The following is a 17,685-nucleotide window of genomic DNA, read 5'->3' as shown; positions in this document are numbered from 1 at the left end:
CTCTATAACTAAAGCAGGGGTCGGCAACCTCTGGCACGCGGCTCGCCAGAGTAAGCACCCTGGCCGGACCAGTTTGTTTAGCTGCCGCCTCCACAGGTTTGGCCAATCGCGGCTCCCACTGGCTGCAGTTCGTCACTCCGGGCCAGTGGGGGCAGTGGGAAGCAGCGAACCGCAGCCAGTGAGAGCCGCGATTGGCCAAACCTGCAGAGGCAGCAGCTATACAAACTGGCCCAGCCTGCCAAGCCACCTGCCAATGGTTGCCAACCCCTGGACTAAAGTCAATACAAGAAATTGTAAAACAGATGGCACTTGATCCTGTGCTTTGAGTGCCTGAGAACGTTTAGAATACTAGACGTTTTCTGAAGGCAGATCCGAGCAATACTCTCCTATTATATTTCTAAACTTCTGAAATTCCTAAAATGAAAATAATTGTTGTTAATATTATTTTTAACCACACTGCAGTAGCATTGAATCTCTTTGGGGAGGAGAGGGAATATTTTATCAAAGGCTTCTGTGAAACCTTCGGCATTTAACTCAGTGATTGGTTTTGCACTGTGATAATGTCTGTCCTTCTAGGATATATTTTTCAATAAAAGTCTGAATTAAAATCTGATATAAAGACTGTACTGTAGGTTGGCTACTGCGGTTCAATGCACCATTGCTGTTGACTGTTGTTCAGCTGTAACCTTCTTTTCTTTCTCTGACCATAAGTCTGAATATTGGCAACTTCGGTCTTGTATTTCTCAGCAAGTGCCACAGTTGGGCAAAGGCATTCTGAAAATAAACCTAATTATCATGCTGGAAAATAATATACTAACAATAATATTACTGCATGTTTTGCATTATCTTAGGATTTCATATACAAACTTAGTATTAAAATAGATCTTCATTGATTCTTAAAATATACTTCATTAAACTGACAGTTGGGATTTACAGAGCCTGCGTATGTTTAGGATCACTTCAAAAATGACTTGACCCTTCTAGTACAATCAATTTCTTGCACTTTATGCAGAAAAATTAAGGAATATGATTCACTTATGTAGCATATTATTAATCACCGTGGATTGTTGCCTGTCATTCTATTTAATTTTTCACCAGTTGAAGGCCAGGTTAATAATTTGCTCGCTGCAAGGCCCAAAATGGGATACCAAGGAACCAGGCATTTATCTGGTGGGCTGTCCCGGGCGTAAGCCTGATGGGCGACCCCCCCCCCTTCCTCTGTGACTGAAGCCTTTGATCTCGGCATCTCCGTGGTTTTTCACAGCTCTTTTAGTCTGTTTAGTATCGGAGGGGTAGCTGTGTTAGTCTGGCTTGTAGATCGCAAAGATTCCTGTGGCACCTTATAGACTAACAGATGTTTTTGGACATAGAGCTTTCATGGTTGAATACCCACTTCGTCGATATTCACCCACGAAGCTCACCTCCAAAATGACACGGGGGTTTTGTCCTATAAGGTGCCACAGGACTCTTTGCTGCTTTTAGTCTTTTTAGTTTCATATCAGGCAGAATGAGCAGAGCCCAGATTAGTGCTAACATTCAGCCTATTGCTTCCAGAAGGATGAAGAAGACCCCTGTGGTGGCATTTCTTCACCTGACTTTTGACATGGGAAGGGGAAGGAAAGACAGTATTGTCCACTTCGAATTAAAAAAAAAAAATCAGGAGATTTTAGAAATGGTACATTTGGAGTTCTTTTTATTTGTCTCTGGTTTTTGAAGGCTAGAGGTGGGCAAATTGGACAAGCCAGGTAACACAGCTTGTACTTTTATCCAGAATTTTAACTTGAAATGAAATAATCCTTCCTTAAGGCTTCAAAACATAAAAATAAGAGAAGTGTTTTCCTCTGTTTTATTTTTCTTTATGTTTTGAATCCCTGCACTTCTGGTCCCTGCTGAGAAGTGTAAAAATACAGAACCTTGAGAATCCATCTGATCTTGAAATATTTCCAGTCGTAACCATAAGCCAGAAGGCTTGACAGTATTGCTGACAAGCCAGTTCAGCCTTAATTTGTAGAATCAAACATTTTGTATAGTTCAGGTAAAGTTTAGTTAATCATTCAGACTTTCAGAGGGCAGATGTAATCTAGTGGACAAGGATGACCGTGAGGTTAAAAAAACGAACTAAAAATCAGGAGACCTAGGTTTTATACCTAGCTCTGCAACAGACTTACCAGGTGGTCCTGGGCAAGTCTGTGCATCTGTAAAATGGGAATGATGTTATTACTTACCTAAATGAGGCCAACTGTATTGATATTTGTGAGGTGACCATGGAAGTGAAAACAAATAGTGACCCAACCACAGGATTTCTGAGTGCTAATCTGATCTCTGCCACTGACTCTCTGTGGCCTATGGCAAGTCACTTAACTTTTTTGTTTTGCATCTTCCTTGTGTCTGCATAGGGAGAGTAACAACATACAGTACCTACCTTACAGGGAAATTGTGATGATTAGCTACCGTCGGTAAAGTGGTTTGGAGACAGAAAGTGCTATAATAAATACCAGGTATCATCATGTAAACCAGACCTCCAGTTATGAGTATTCGAAAAAAGGGTCAAAAAGTGCTAAAATCTTGAAGGAAACAAAAACTACATTAAAAATAAAATAAAATCTCTGCTTCCCCTTTTGTTATTTTTGTTTTAAAAATACTCCAGTACTTAGTATCACAGAGTAGTGACTTTCCAAATAGCTGTTTTAATAAAACATTTTTTTAGATGAACATTTATGACTCAATTACAAAACACACTTAAATAGATAATTATAGTGGAAAGGATGAGACAACTATATCCATGGCTGTGCAGACGAACTGCTGCTATTTCTTTTTTCTCATATAATGTTCATCTGGATTGAATCAAGAGCATTGCACTAAAATAAAAATCCTTAATTTTTTCCTCTTCCCTCAAATAAAATTTTGCTAAAGTGTACTTTATTGGGGCCTTAACTTAGCTGCATATTTGTGGGGATTACCAACTTTTAAGCCACCCGCACGTTTTCATGGGAGAGGGATGGGAGACTCACATTCTACTGAATGGCTTGAAGACTTCAGTGCTGAGCATGGCCCTTTTTTAATCCCTCTTATGTCAAACGCTTCAGTTGGTAATTTAGGAGGGCTTCCCCTCTACCACCTGAATCTTGGTAGTAGATTCATAATTATTCTCATGTGGGGGAAGGAGTTCAGAGTGCTCAGCAGGGGCCTTCAGCTCTTCAGGGAAAAGCTTGGTGGCGGCGTTCCTTGCCACCACACTGAACTGCAGGGTACTCTCCCCCTCACAGACCAAGTTTTTCACCTCTGTATGCACCCAATGCTGATGGCCAGTCTAAATGTTAACAGGTAGATAGGGGTAAGTTTTGTGGAGTTTAGTGTGTGAAGCAAACCACATGCACATTTTTTTAATTAGATAATTTGCATATTTAGAACCAAAGTATCTGTAACAATAAACTTACATTTTAGAAAAAATTGTGTGGATTTAGTGCTGGTAAAAGGTATTGTTTCGATAGTCCTAGTAAATGAAGTTCCTGTTATCGGCAGGACAGGCTGTCCACACACCATGCCCTGCCAGCGTACTTTGATCTTTATCTGGAGGATGCTGTTTAAGAAACTTGCTCTATGAGTAGCAGGGGTAGTGTAGTCTCTGTGGCCCATGACGTTTTTGACCCCTCTGCTGAGTCTGCCAACTAGTGCAGAGTATAGTGTGAGTTTGTGACATTGGAGCTGAAACTGAAGCCCACCAGACTCATCACATAATGGGGGACCACCAAATATCCATTAGATGGGAACAGTTTTTAATCCATAGTAATCTGGTCTGGATTAAAATTGGTGACCTACAGATCAGAGGGTTTGCAGCCCATAAGCAATGCTCTGAGGCATCTGGTCCCCCAGAAAGATCTGATGCTACACCTTCATGAATGAGATTTGTGTTCTTGAAAGATACACAGGTTAAATCAAGTTCTGACCTTTTGGGATTTTACGCAAGGTGAGGACCTCTGCTCTGTTAAAACAGAGACAAAATCTCCCACACATTGTTCTGTACTTCTGTCCCATATTGTTCTTAAAAGGACAGCTCCCATTAACTGAAATGTAAACTGTAGAAATACAACAGTAAAACTGATATTAACCCAGCATAGTAATTTACTGTTAAGTATAACATTTTGCAATATTAAAAGCATTTTAACAGCTAGAAATATTCCAAGGTTCTCACACTATATTTTACAAACGATAAGTGTTATATAAAAGCCCATTAAGGACTTGTCTACATGGTGAGGTAATGCACTCTACTGGAGTGTGATTCCTAAAGCACACAAAAGGATTGTACATTAATTGGTCCATGCAGACCCTGCTGGTAGAAACTAAAAGTTCCTGTAGAGTGCATTACCACACAGTGTAGACAAACCCTAAGTTTACAAGTATAAACATCCACAATTTGAGAAAAAACAGTTTTCAGTTTGCTACAGCGAACCTTGCTTCTGCCTCCTTTTATGTATGCATTGTGATTGTTACATGTTCATATACTATTTTTTTCCCAGCTCGGAGTTCAGCAGAGTTGGAACCCAGGAACTTCAAATCCACTACACAGACTTCTTGCACTTTCTTTCTCTACCTCTGTTTTATGGATATACAGTGATATGGTTGCTAAATGTGTCAGTGTCACCTGAGATCTGCAGGTAGCAGTGCTAGGAGAAGCTGCCTGTTTAAGGGAGGCATTGGGAGCCCACACTGTAGGGAGAGGTTTACTTTGCAAGGCCCAAGAGCCAGGAAGAAAGTCTCATCTATAAACTGAAAGGGGAGGAATATTTGAATTTGTTGCATATATGTGTTTCCAGGAGGTGGGCCATATAAGACAAGAGAGGAAGAAACTGCATGTCTGAGCATGATTGTGTCTGGGAGGAGGCATATAAGAGGGAGAAACTGGGAATGGAGTTAAGGACCAAGGGACAGGAAATTTAGTTGTGGGCATGAAAGATGGTTAAAAAGGAGAAAGTAAGTGAGGGTTAAATATTTAAATTATTACTTTTATCTGCGGCCGCTCCCCCTACTCCCCACTATGCCTACAAGAGCATTGAGCACAACTTCTCGACTCAGCAGTGAAATCACAGCCCTGTTTGGTTTAAGGACTTTTAAGAGGAAAATCCTAACTCAAATAAAAGAAGCAGTAAGGAAAGGAAAATGTTCAGACGCTAAAAATAAAAGAACGCTACTCATGAGGCTGGTTATTACATCTGTCCAAAGTTTGGAATTCCAGACATCAGGGTCATGAGGTCACCCAAAGGTTACTTTTCTCCCAGTGGAGAACAAATGTAACGGAACTGCATATCAGCATCTTTTCCCATCCCTCTTGAAGGATTGCCAGAACTGCAGTTGGATGTGTTCACAAGTGACGCAAAATTCTATTATTAAACACAGACAGAATATGCCATCGGTCACTTAGCACAGAAGGAAACCATTAACATCAAAAGGGGTGGAGTAGAGAGGCTTTTTATACTGCCAGCTGCACGTATAAACTTAATACTAAGTAGAAGAACGTAACTGATTCATATGGGTTTTTTTGTATCTTGGAAGGCTAATGCATTTCTTCAGTTCAGCTATGCTGATGCAGAAGTATATAAATACAATATGGCAGAAAACCAAAATCCAAAACAAACTCTCTCCTGGGCCACATTTCTATAATTTGGGTTGGAATACGTGAGCATTTAGTAAATTCTTCTTTTATTAGAAGAGTAGAGCTGCAGCTGAATTTTCCAAATGCTACAAATGTCATGATAATATTTTAAATGTTTTACCATATTTAGCTACAATAAGCTCTCATTCAAAATGAAAAGTTCATTCCTCTAAAATAACAGCCCTAGAGAAAATCTGAAGGTTACCCGCAAAAACTGTGACTCAGATTGAGTTAGTACATATTTTATTTAGGAGAATCTTGTGGACTTCACCTTTTTAGTCCTTTATTGTTCACTTGTATTACTTCAGATGTTAGACACGCATACAGTTGACTTTTAATATGTCCTTAAATAAAACCCTTGAAGAACGTAGCTTTTCACTGAATGACAAAGATTTAGAGCCAAGACATTAATGAAGTAATGAAATACAAGACTTAATTAGCTTATTCTTTTGTAGCTTTTAAAATTTAATTTAGAGCAGTTAAGGTTGGCTGTGTGTGATCATTTTCCTGAGTCCTTAAAAGTTTAATGCCTTCGGAACAACTTTAGAATGTTTTAAAAAGAAATATTTAAAGTGATGCTACGGGAGCCACACAATAATATCAAATTATAGCTTAACCTTTTGCCATATAATAGTTTATCAAATTCCATATGATTTAAATATTCAGGGGAGAGAGGTTCTGTTTTTCTAGCATAATGTTAAGGAAACACTCAGGAGTTGCAGCAAATCTTTTAGTAAGATAGAAGAAGCAAAGCTGGTAAGACTTTCCTGTGTAGTTGACGGCAAATGTCTGCTACAGGTGATTTAAGCCTTAACTGCGTAAATCATATCAGGCTACTGTAAATTAACATTAGACTTATACAATTCCTTCTAAATATTGATGTAAACTTTACAAACAAACAAATTTGATTTTTTTTCAGCATGAATAAAACATTACAGAATTTTAAAATAGCACCATTCATCTGGACCAACCATTGTCAGTTAAGTTGTACCTTTGCCTTACTTCATCAGTTCTGCACTGAGATCAGCTTTGCTGGACCAGAGGATCCAGTCTGCAATTTTCCAGCCAAGTAAAATCCAATTCATACTTTCGAAATTAAATTTCCTTGTGACATTAAGTAGCTTCAGTTGCAAAGAACAAAGACACTTCATGTAGATCTGGAGCTGTGAGCTTTAAGAAAACTGGGCGTAATGCTCTCTTTTCTGTTTACAGAGTAATGTTGTCTTGTTGCTGGATACGAAAACTGGTGCCATTCATAGACTTTTATTCTCATCAGATACCCAAGAAGTTCCAAAGAGAGCATCCTGGTGGAGCAACAAGGAGGAGACGGTGAGGAACAGCAACTTCCTGGCTAGACTATACCAGACCTATCAGAGCTCAGTATTACAGACATGCTAGCAGGATAGCTTCCTTTCTATCTTTTATAGATCAAACAGTTAATTGTGTACTGCGATTGATAGATAGATAGATAGATAGATAGATTGATTTTGAAGTCTCAGTTTTGTACCAGGAGAATATATCATCATTACAGAATAGAAGGGCAGTAAATAAGGGATGCTGTCTAGGGATATGTAATTTTTACAGTGAAACCCTTTCAGATATTTTGCTAAGAGGTACAGAACATTTTGTTACACGTTGTTGCGGTCCTGTTGAGCCCAGAGCAGAATGATCTGTAATTCATTTTACTATAATGCAATTTATGAATTTGGAGTAGGTGGGAAAGTGCTTTGAGATGTGGTTATCATAGTGAATTACATAAGGAAAAATTAGCAAATTTGGTATGATTCAGTGATTGCTGCTTGATTCTCAGCACTCTTGAAAATCAGGCCACTTATTTATGTGCCTAAATGTGGGTTTGGAAACCTAACTTTAGGCACACTTTTTTGATCATATTGGCCAAATATTTTAGTTTCTGATCTTTCTAACCAGAAAAAAGCATAACTAAAAATGTAAGGAGTCAGGTAAACTATTGGGAACTCACCTGACAAATTGTAATTGATGTGTAATGCATTTTTTTAGATCAGTCACAAAATGTGCAGAGAGTTTTCACATAAAAACTGGCTGGTGTTCTACAAAGAAGAAGGGTGAGAGTTAACTATAAATTACATTGTTTTTGTTTAAAAAAATAGATTTCTCATATACATTCTCTGCCTCATGATTGTTTTCTTGGTTTACATTTAACAGAAACCACCTTATTGTGCTGGATGTACTGGAGGGTCAAACTCATACTATCTCACTACCTATCAATCTCAGATCCGTTTTCCTAGTGGCTGAAGACCGTTGGCTCTTGGTGGAAAGCAAAACAAATCAGTAAGTTAACCCAATTCATTATTTGTTTGGTAGTGTCTAGGAGCCCAAGTCATGGATCAGGATTGCCTGTGCTAAGAGCTATACAAACATAGAACAAATTGAGATATTTGGCAATATTTGCAGCTGCACACCAGTATTTGTGTGCATCTAACCTACCTGCACAAATGCCTGATGTGCCCACACAAATTTACTGATTTTATTTATGTCTGTGGTTAGATGCCTACAGTCAGATTTCTTAGAGGTGCAGATTTCCCCATGCCCAAATTGCACTGGTGAATCCAGAGTGGTGAGTGTGCAAGATGAGCTTATGTAAATTTGCACCACTGAAAATCTAGACCAAATTTGGCTATGTCCACATTCATAGCACATTTTACACAACTGGTATTTATGCCTGTATAAATTAGGTCCTTGCCAATGTTAGTGTGACTAACTGAAAATCTGGCTCGTTAGTCTACTCTCCTAGTTACTCTGATTCATAGTTTAATGGAACAAACAGTGCTCCATTTTCCAGTTTCTGCTTAACCCCACAATAAATAAAAGTGTATAAATAGTTACTGTAAGCAAATCTGCCTCTCTATGGTTTACTTTCTCGACCTGCAAACTAGAGAGGATAAATGCTTACCTACCTCAGATATGTTGTGAGGCTTCATTAATTTTAAGTAAAACGTGTTGAGATCCTTGTTATATAATTATAGAGTATTTTTACTATTTAACAAATAAATATTCTTGTTACACCATGTTTTAGTAAGTCTGCATTATTTACAGGAAATTTCTTTTAACCAAGCCAGCGCATATGGTGTCTGAAGAGAGTGGAGTTTGCCAGCTGCATGCATTGAATGAAGACCCAGTTGACAAGGGTTTTGGTTTAACAACAGGTACTCGGTGTAAACCTGTGTCACTCTTTTTTTTTTTTTATCAACTCTGTGTTTGTGCCTGTACAAACAACATTCTTGTACGTTAGATGTTTGAGTAATTTCATGTCTGATTCTTTTCCTGTAGTGTGTTATTCATACCATTGTTTCAAAAAGGATGGCAAAGTTCTGTACATAAGCTTGGAATTGTTTGAATAAAATGCCTCAGAAATTTTGAGAACTGAACCACACACACACACACCCCTATTATAGGGGGCATTGGTAGCAACCCCTTTATTTAGACTGCCTTATCACTTTCCATTACAAGTGATTTGCAACCTTTCATTTGAGGAGCTCTCACACCTCCATTGTTTGTATCAGACTCAGGAGGAAGAACCCTTTAGGCTTCTGAAATTCCTTTTCAATATCCCATGAAATTCAGATTTGCCTGAGATATTGAGTTAAAACGTGCCATTTTCCTTCTCTCAATTGTATTCCTCAGAAAAATGTTGCCAGCATGCCACAATTATTGAACATTGTCAGCAGAGGCAGGTTTGGAACAAATTGATAAATTAAACTGTAATGAAGCATAAGGACCAGATGTTATTCATCCAAGAGTTATGAAGGAACTTAAATATGAAATTGCAGAACTACTAACTGTGGTATGTAACCTACCACTTAAATCATCCTCTGAACCAGATGATTGGTGGATAGCTAATGTAACACCAATTATTAAAAAAGGCTCCAGAGGAAATTCTGGCAATTACAGACTGGTAAGCCTAACTTCACTACCAGGCAAATTGGTTGAAACTATAATAAAGGACAGAATTATCAGACACAGAGATGAACATGATTTGTTGGGGAAGAATCAACAAGGCTTTTGTAAAAGGAAATCGTGCCTCACTAATCCATTAGAATTCTTTAATGGGGAGGAAGGTCAACAATTATGTGAACAAGGATGATCCCATGGATATAGTATACTTGGACTTTCAGAAGGCCTTTGACAAGGTCCCTCACCAAAGGCGCTTAAGCAAAGTATGGAGCCATGGGATAAGAGGAAAGGTCCTCTCATGGGTTAGTAACTGGTTAAAATAGGAAACAAAGGATAGGAATAAATGGTCAGTGGAGAGAAATGTCAATAGCGAGGTCCCCCATGGATCTGAACTGGGCCCAGTGCTGTTCAATATATTCATAAATGATCTGGAAAAGGGGGTGAATAGTGAGGTGGCAAAGTTTGCCGAGGATACAGAATTACTCAAGATAGTTAAGTCCAAAGCTGACTGGGAAGAATTGCAAAGGGTTCTCACAAAACTGGGTGACTGGGCAATAAAATGGCAGATGAAATTTAATGTTGATAAATGCAAAGTAATTGGAAAATATAATCCCAACTATACATATAAAATGATGTGGTCTAAATTTTCTGTGACTACTTAAGAAAGAGATTTTAGAGTCATTATGAATAGTTCTCTGAAAACACCTGCTCAATCTGCAGCAGCAGTCAAAAACCTAACAGAATGTTAGGAACCATTAGAAAAGGGATAGATAATACGACAGAAAATATCATAATGCCATTGTATGATATAAATCCATTGTATGCCCACACCTTCAATACTTGTGTGCAGTTCTGGTTGCCTCATCTCAAAAAAGTTAATAGAATTGGAAGAAGTACAGAGAAGAGCAGCAAATGGGTAAATACTTGGGGCCAGAGTTTTCCCAGGGCTGGGAGTGGGGGCAAGAGAGATCCTCGTTAGGCTGGTCATCCCCCTGACCAGTCCTCAGACCCAGCTCCTGCAACCAGCAACCCACCCCACCACTTCAGAAAAAAGTCTTCTGTTGCTGCCAGCGAACATGGTGATTCCTGTAGTCCTAGTAGCATCAGCCTCTGCTGCAGTGTGAAAGGTTCCCAGTTGAAACGATGCTGATGATTCATTATTGGGTGGGGGAATTGTTACAGTTGTATATGATAGAATTTGTTTATATTTTTTCCCTTAAAAGAAAAAAACTCATAAAAACCTAGGAAATTATATACAAAAATTCTGTATTAAAAGAAAGTTATTTAGGTTGAAAATTTGGATACTGCATATTCTTTAATGTTGCTTCCTTGGGCATATACATTTCACTGTTGTCTCATTCAACGCATACGAGGACACAAGTTGGCAGAATTAAGGCTTTCCTAACTTTTGAGTGCTTGACTTTGCAACCAAAATAATGTTAATTTAATGTCATGTTTTTGGATGTAGTACAATATAGCAAACAGGTCTTGACTTCTTTTCTTCATTTTATTTCTATTGAATTATGATAAAAAGAATAATGGTAATTAGTGCTCAGTGCTTGTAAGGATAATTGGTTCCTCTTGCTTATCTGGATTTAATGCTTATCATTTGATTCCCCACTTTAGCATCCGACTTGTGTGTGCCGCACACAGTTTCAAGTGACCAACTATGTTCAGAGAACCTAAGCGTAGCTGTGGGACAAAAGATCAGCTCGCCCAACAGGATTCTCTCGGATATGCATAATTATGCTACTATTGTTGTTGGCTTCCCAGAACTTATGGTAAAACCAGTATTATTAAATTGTAAAATAATGATCATTACCTTTATTTCATAACCAGTTAATCTAAATAGCTATTAACCTAATTATTTGCAAGAGGTAGTGAATAATGAGGTAATAAAATTTGTAGAGTATGCCATGTTTGTTAGCGTAGTGAGATTTCAGAAGAACTTGACAGTGATAGGAAATTGGGTGACACAAGGCAGATGAAATTCAATGGAGATGAGTTTCATGCACTACGCATGGAAGAACAGTCTTACTCCTCATACACAGAAAAACATTTTAAATTAAATGTAACTACTCAAGAAAATGACATAATTGCAGACGATTCAGTGTGAACATCTGCTCAGTATGCAGAAGCAATCAATATAGCAAATGAGATGCCAAGCTGTATTTTAAAAAAAAGAGGTGTAGAGAGTACTACAGAAAAATACTATCATGCCATTGGCTGAATTGATGGTGTGCCTGATCATGAATACTGTATTGGTTTTGCTCACCCTGTTTCAGAAATCTTATAGCAGAAATAGAAGAGATCCAGAAAGGGAAATGAAAATGATTAGAGGCATATGAGGGGAGAGTATAGCGATGTTGCACAGAATGAAGATGAACAAGAGGGACACAATAGGAGTATATTTGGTATTAAGAGGGTTTTTAGGATAATTCTATTTACTATCTAATAGTAAAAGGACAAGGGGACACCTGTTGGAATTAAAAGTCATCACATTTACAATTGATAAAAGGAAATACTTTTTGACTTAACACATAACATGGACCCATTGAAGTCACTGCTACAGCACTTGGAACAAGGATTTAGATATTTCTAAGAATAATTACAATATCTGCCATAGTTACACTAGCTAGGCCTGAGCCTAGTATAAGCCAACCAATACCTCCCTTGGATTAGAAAGAAATGTTAGTCAATATTATTGAATATCTTTCCAGTATGGGGTTTTAGTACATTTTATGAAGTAACTCATACTTGCCAAGATCAGAAACAGGATACATGACTATAAGGACCATTAGTCTAATGTTTTTCTGGTCATATAATATGTCAGGGTAAATAAGAGAGAGTCACCATTAGCTGGCATTAGAAAAAAGCTAGTTAGTATTCTGAAATCCAGAACAGATTAGGAAAATAGCGGGTAATCCTCCCCCTATACTTTTACAGGGTAGCATTTCAGTTTGATTTGATTTGTATTTAAAATACTATATTATTAGACTAGGTTTTTTTTACCCATGTGTATATTATACATTTGTTTTAACAATGTTCTTGAATGTTGAGAAATGGACATTAAATAGTTTTATACGTAATGCAGACCTAATGGCTGTTCCAAGTATCACATGGTTGGGGAAACAGTTTGTAAATAAATCCCTTTATATAGATTGGTTACAGATCAAATTGTTGAAATGTTTTCTCCTCCTAGTTGAATGGCCTCAGAGCATAAAAATCTTTTGTGGCATCATCTTAACAATGGGAGTGCTTTTATTGAAAAGGCTTTAGAGAGTCAACTCTGATGCCTACAGCAGCCTGACCTCTCCTAAAGAAGACTTGAGTGCTTTTGGCCTCTTGCTTGTCATGGGAAGGTGGCATATGTATGTGTGCAGTGCAAGCAACTCACAGCCCCCAGAGACAGACTACAGGCTCTTGAGGCCAGAGTGGCTGAACCTGAGGAGCATAGGGAGACAGAGAGGTACATAGAAGACGCTATTAGGGACACAGTAGAGTGGTCCCACTTCCTGTCCAACAGCCCCTGTGCTGTTAAGGAGGGTGACGGTCTCAGGGCAGGAGAGCATCAAGCTGGAGCAGAAGGAAACCATCTCATAGTTGGGACCCACCTTCCAGATGATGTCATGATATCTTCTTGTACTGAGAATATCTCTCTGGGGATAGGGACCCCAGTTATTAGGAAGAAACAGATAATAATGGTGGGTGATTGAATTATTAGAAACATAGATAGTTAGGTTTGTGGTGACCTAGAGAACTGCATGGTGAATTGCCTACCAGATGTGAAGGTAGCAGATCTGATGGGACATCAAGATAGCCTTATAGGTAGTGCTGGGAGGAGCCAGAGGTTGTGGTCTATGTAGGTAGGTACCAGTGACATAGGAAAAGGCAGTAGAGAGGTCCTGGAGGCCAAACTTAGGCTTCTAGGTAGGAGATTAAAGTCCAGGACCTCCACAGTAGTATTCTCTGAAATGCTTCCAGTTCCCTGTGCAGGGCCAGGAAGAACTGCAAAATCTAAATATGTGGATGAGATGATGGTGTAGAGAGGAGGAATTTAGGTTTATTAGAAACTGGGGTTACCTTTTGGGGAAAGAGTAGCCTACACAGAAGGGACAGGCTCCACCAAACCAAAATGGAAGCAGACTGCTGGCATGTACAGTTAAAAAGGTTGCAGAGGAGACTTTAAACTAAGGATTTGGGGAATGCTGACAGGTGCAGAGGAGCACATGCTTTGGACAGAGCTATCTCTTAGGGATGAAATTATTAAAGGGGGAACTCTATATCCCAGTATAGAGGATAGGACAGATGTTGATCAAGTACAAGTAGGATTTAGTGAGGAACAGCCAAATGTAAAAGAGATCCAATTAAACATGACACATGAAGGCAAGCAGCTAAATATTGACAAAATGCGTAAGTGCTTATATACAAATGCTAGGAGTCTAAGATAGATGAGCTAGAATGCCTGACATTAAATGAGGGTATTGCTATAATAGCCACACAGAAACTTGGTAGAATAAAGAAAATCAATGGGATACAGTAATACAAGGGAACAAAATATATAGGCATGACAGAGTAGATTGCACCGGTGGGAGAGTGGCACTATATGTTTAAAAAAAAAAAAAGGCAGTCAGATAAGGTGTAAATCTTCAATGACTCAAACATTGCCATAGAATCTCTCTGGATAGAAATTCTATTTTTGAGTAATAAGAGTATAGCAATAGTCATATATTACGGATCTCATGACCAGTCATGACCAGCGTGGTGACAATGATTCTGAAATGATAGGGGTTGTTAGAGACGCTACAAAACCAGAAAACACAATAATAATGGGGGGTTTCAACTACCCTTATATTGACTGGGTAAATGTCACCGACAGGGTGTAATGCAGAGATAACATTTCTAGACATCATTAATGACTGCTTCTTGGAGCAGCTAGTCCTGGAACCTACAAGCAGAAAAGAAGTTCTTGATTTAGTCATTAGTGGAACACAGGATTGGGCCCAAGAGCAACTTTCCATAGCTGAACTGCTTGGCAATAGTGACATAATATAATTAAATTTAACATCCTTATGGGGGGGTGGGGAGGAAGGAGAAAAAAACCACTTTAGATTTAATAAGGGGAACTACACAAGAATATGGATGCTAGTTATATGGAAATTAAAAAGAGCAGTCACAAGGGTAAAATGCTTGCAAGCCGCATGTAGACTACTTAAAAACACCATAATGGAGGCTCAGACTAAATGTCTACCCCAAATATATTTTTTTTAAAGTAGGAGGACCAAGTGCAGAGTTATGGAAGCCGTTAGAGGCAATAAGGCATCCTTTAAAATTTGGAAGTCAAATCCTATCACTGAAATCAGCCTCTGTACCAGATGCCTGCAAGGTAGCTAACATAATGCTGATTTTTTTTTAAAAGGGCTCCAGAGAAGATCCTGGCAATTACAAGCTGATGAGGCTAACTCCAGCATCAGGAGAATTGATAGAAACTATTGTAAAGAACATACATAGATAAACAAAGTTTGTTGGGGAAGAGTCAACATGGTTTTTCTAAAGAGAAGTCAGGCCTTACGAATCTATTAGAATTCTTTGAAGGAGTCAACAAGTGTGTGATACTGGTGATCCAATTTATATAGTGTACTTCGATTTTCAGGAAGCCATTGACAAGGTCCCTCACCAAAGGATCTTAAGGAAACTAAGTAGTGATGGGATAAGAGGGAAGGTTCTCTCATGGATCAGTAACTGGTTGAAAGAAGGTAACAAAGGGTAGGAATAAATGGTCAGTTTTCACAATGGAGAGAGGTGAACAAGTGGGGTCCCCCAAAGATCTGTACTGGGGCCTATGCTGCTTAATATATTCGTTAATGATTTGGTAAAGGGGGCTAACAATGAAGTGGCAAAGTGTGCAGATGCTACAAAATTATTCAACATAGTTGAGTCCAAAACAGACTGAGGAGTTACAAAGGGACCTCATAAAACTGGGTGAGTGGGGAAGAAAATGGCAGGTGAAATTCAAAGTTAAGTGCAAAGGAATGCACAATGGAAAACATAATCCCAGCTACACGTAAACAATGATGGGTTCTAAATTAGCTGTTGCCATCCAAGAAAGAGATCTTGAAATCACCTTGGCTAGTTCTCTGAAAGCTTCTGCGCAAAACCTAGCAACAGTCAGAAAGGCTAACGGTATGTTAGGAACCATTAGAAAAGGTATAGAAAATACCATAATGCCACTATATAAATCTATGGTATGCCCACACCTTTAATACTTTGTCCAGTTCTGGTCACCCCATCTCAAAAAGGATATGGTGGAACTGGAAGAGGTTTAGAGAAGGGCAAAAAAAAGATGATTAAGGGTATGGAACAGTTTCCATACAAGGGGACACTAAAAGGATTAGGGCTGCTCATCTTAGAAAAGAGACAATTAAGGGGGAATATGATAGAGATTTATAAAATCATGAATGGTGTGGCAAAAGTGAATAGAAAAAAGTGTTATTTACCCCTTCACAAAATACAAAAACCAGTGATCACCTGATTAAATTAATAGGCAGCAGGTTTAATACAAACAAGGGGAAGTACTTTTTTGCACAATGCACAAATAACTCATGGAACTCATTGCCTTGGGATATTATGGTGGCCAAAAGTATAAATGTGTTCATAAAACAACCTGATAAGTTCATGGAGGGTAAGTCCATCTATGGCTATTAGCCAAGATGGCAGGGACACAACCCCATGCTTGGAATGACCCTAAACCTCTGACTGCCAGAAGCTGGGAGTGGAAGACGGGTGGATTGCTCCATAATTGCCCTGTTCTGTACACTCTTCCTAAGGTCTGGTACAGAGACAGGATACTGGGCAAGATGAGCCTTAGTCTGACCCAATATGGCAGTTGTTATGTCTTGTCAGTAGAAGCTCCCTCAAAGACAGACACAGCCAGCTCTTCTACCTCTTGTGGCATGAACTGAAAATTGTTCAAAATGGTTAAGTTTGACTTGAAATGGGAGCTTATCCAGACCATTTGTTTAAAGGGTGCTTTATACAAGTCTTTGCTCACTGAAGTCCTCAAGTTACCTTATCTCTCTCTCAGTCTCCCAGTGAGGTGTACAGCTGGAAGAGAGGCTCCTCACTGGGCAGCCGACATGCTTCTCCTTCTGATCCATTTTACTATGGGAGGCGCAGTAAAACCGGAGCTGCAAAACAAATTAATTGTGTGACTTTATTAGCTACTAATCAAATAGTCAGAATTTTAGCACCTGGAGATGTCCCTTTGAAAGAACTTTATCCAAAAGGTAAGAGACTACATTATTCCAACTGTATCAACTGTAGATGAAGGCTTTCTTTTAATTGTAGAGTACTCATGCCGTATGTTTATAACGTGCTTTAAAGAATCAGAAAGCAAACATGTAAAATCCTAACTGGATTTGGAGAGAAAGAGGGGAGTTGCACACATTTTACCAATTCTAGAATGAATTTAGTGCACATTAAAGATCCAAAATTGCAAGATTAGGGAATTAAGTCATCTGCCCACAGAACAGGTATCCTAGTGGAGTTAATCCTAATGGAATTAATCTTAATTGTGTCTTGGTTAACATGACTCTGTGGCCATCTGTGCATATGCACGCTCTAAGGTAGAAGGGATGTTTGTGAGGTTCAGGCACAGGTAAATCTGCTACAGATTCCTTGTGTAGCCTTTGGCAAATCACTTCGTTTCTCTGTGCCAGTACATCATCGGGCCATTGTAAAGCTTAATCCACAAATGCTTGTAAAGTGCCTTCGCATCCATGGGTGGAAGGTGGCATAATAGAACAAAAGATTTTTATTATACTGAGCACGTGCAATTCCTGAGTCTAACTGCTTTTCTTCCACTGATTTGCATGTTGCCTTGGGAAGTCATTTAACATATCTTCCTCAGTTTCCTCATCTGCCAAATGGGATATTATTATATTTCCTTATCTGCTTCCCAGGAAAATCACATTTGACTATTTATTATATTTTGTGGATGAATAATGGCACTGTTTATATATAATTCCCCTAATAAAAACAGATTGCTTTAATGTAATGTACTTCTTTTTAAATTGATTAGTGTTTTATTTTAAGTTATTATT

The 17,685-nt window shown here is 38.7% G+C and overlaps 1 protein-coding gene across 6 annotated transcripts in view; it reads left to right on the top strand.

Moving 5' to 3' along the window:
• The window catches only part of VWA8 (von Willebrand factor A domain containing 8), a 274,959-nt gene that overhangs the window by 192,421 nt on the left and 64,853 nt on the right, over positions 1-17,685 (top strand). For all 6 annotated transcript variants that reach the window (XM_050946839.1, XM_050946858.1, XM_050946824.1 and 3 more), the window contains 6 exons: positions 6,863-6,979; positions 7,670-7,734; positions 7,835-7,960; positions 8,726-8,835; positions 11,210-11,364; positions 16,668-16,869. In XM_050946839.1, coding sequence (XP_050802796.1) covers positions 6,863-6,979; positions 7,670-7,734; positions 7,835-7,960; positions 8,726-8,835; positions 11,210-11,364; positions 16,668-16,869 — 775 coding nt within the window. The remainder of the gene's footprint in view (positions 1-6,862; positions 6,980-7,669; positions 7,735-7,834; positions 7,961-8,725; positions 8,836-11,209; positions 11,365-16,667; positions 16,870-17,685) is intronic.

The sequence above is a fragment of the Gopherus flavomarginatus genome, chromosome 1 (genome assembly GCF_025201925.1).
Source record: "Gopherus flavomarginatus isolate rGopFla2 chromosome 1, rGopFla2.mat.asm, whole genome shotgun sequence".
In the NCBI taxonomy this organism is placed as follows: Eukaryota; Metazoa; Chordata; order Testudines; family Testudinidae; genus Gopherus; species Gopherus flavomarginatus.
This window is presented reverse-complemented; position numbering and strand designations above follow the sequence as displayed.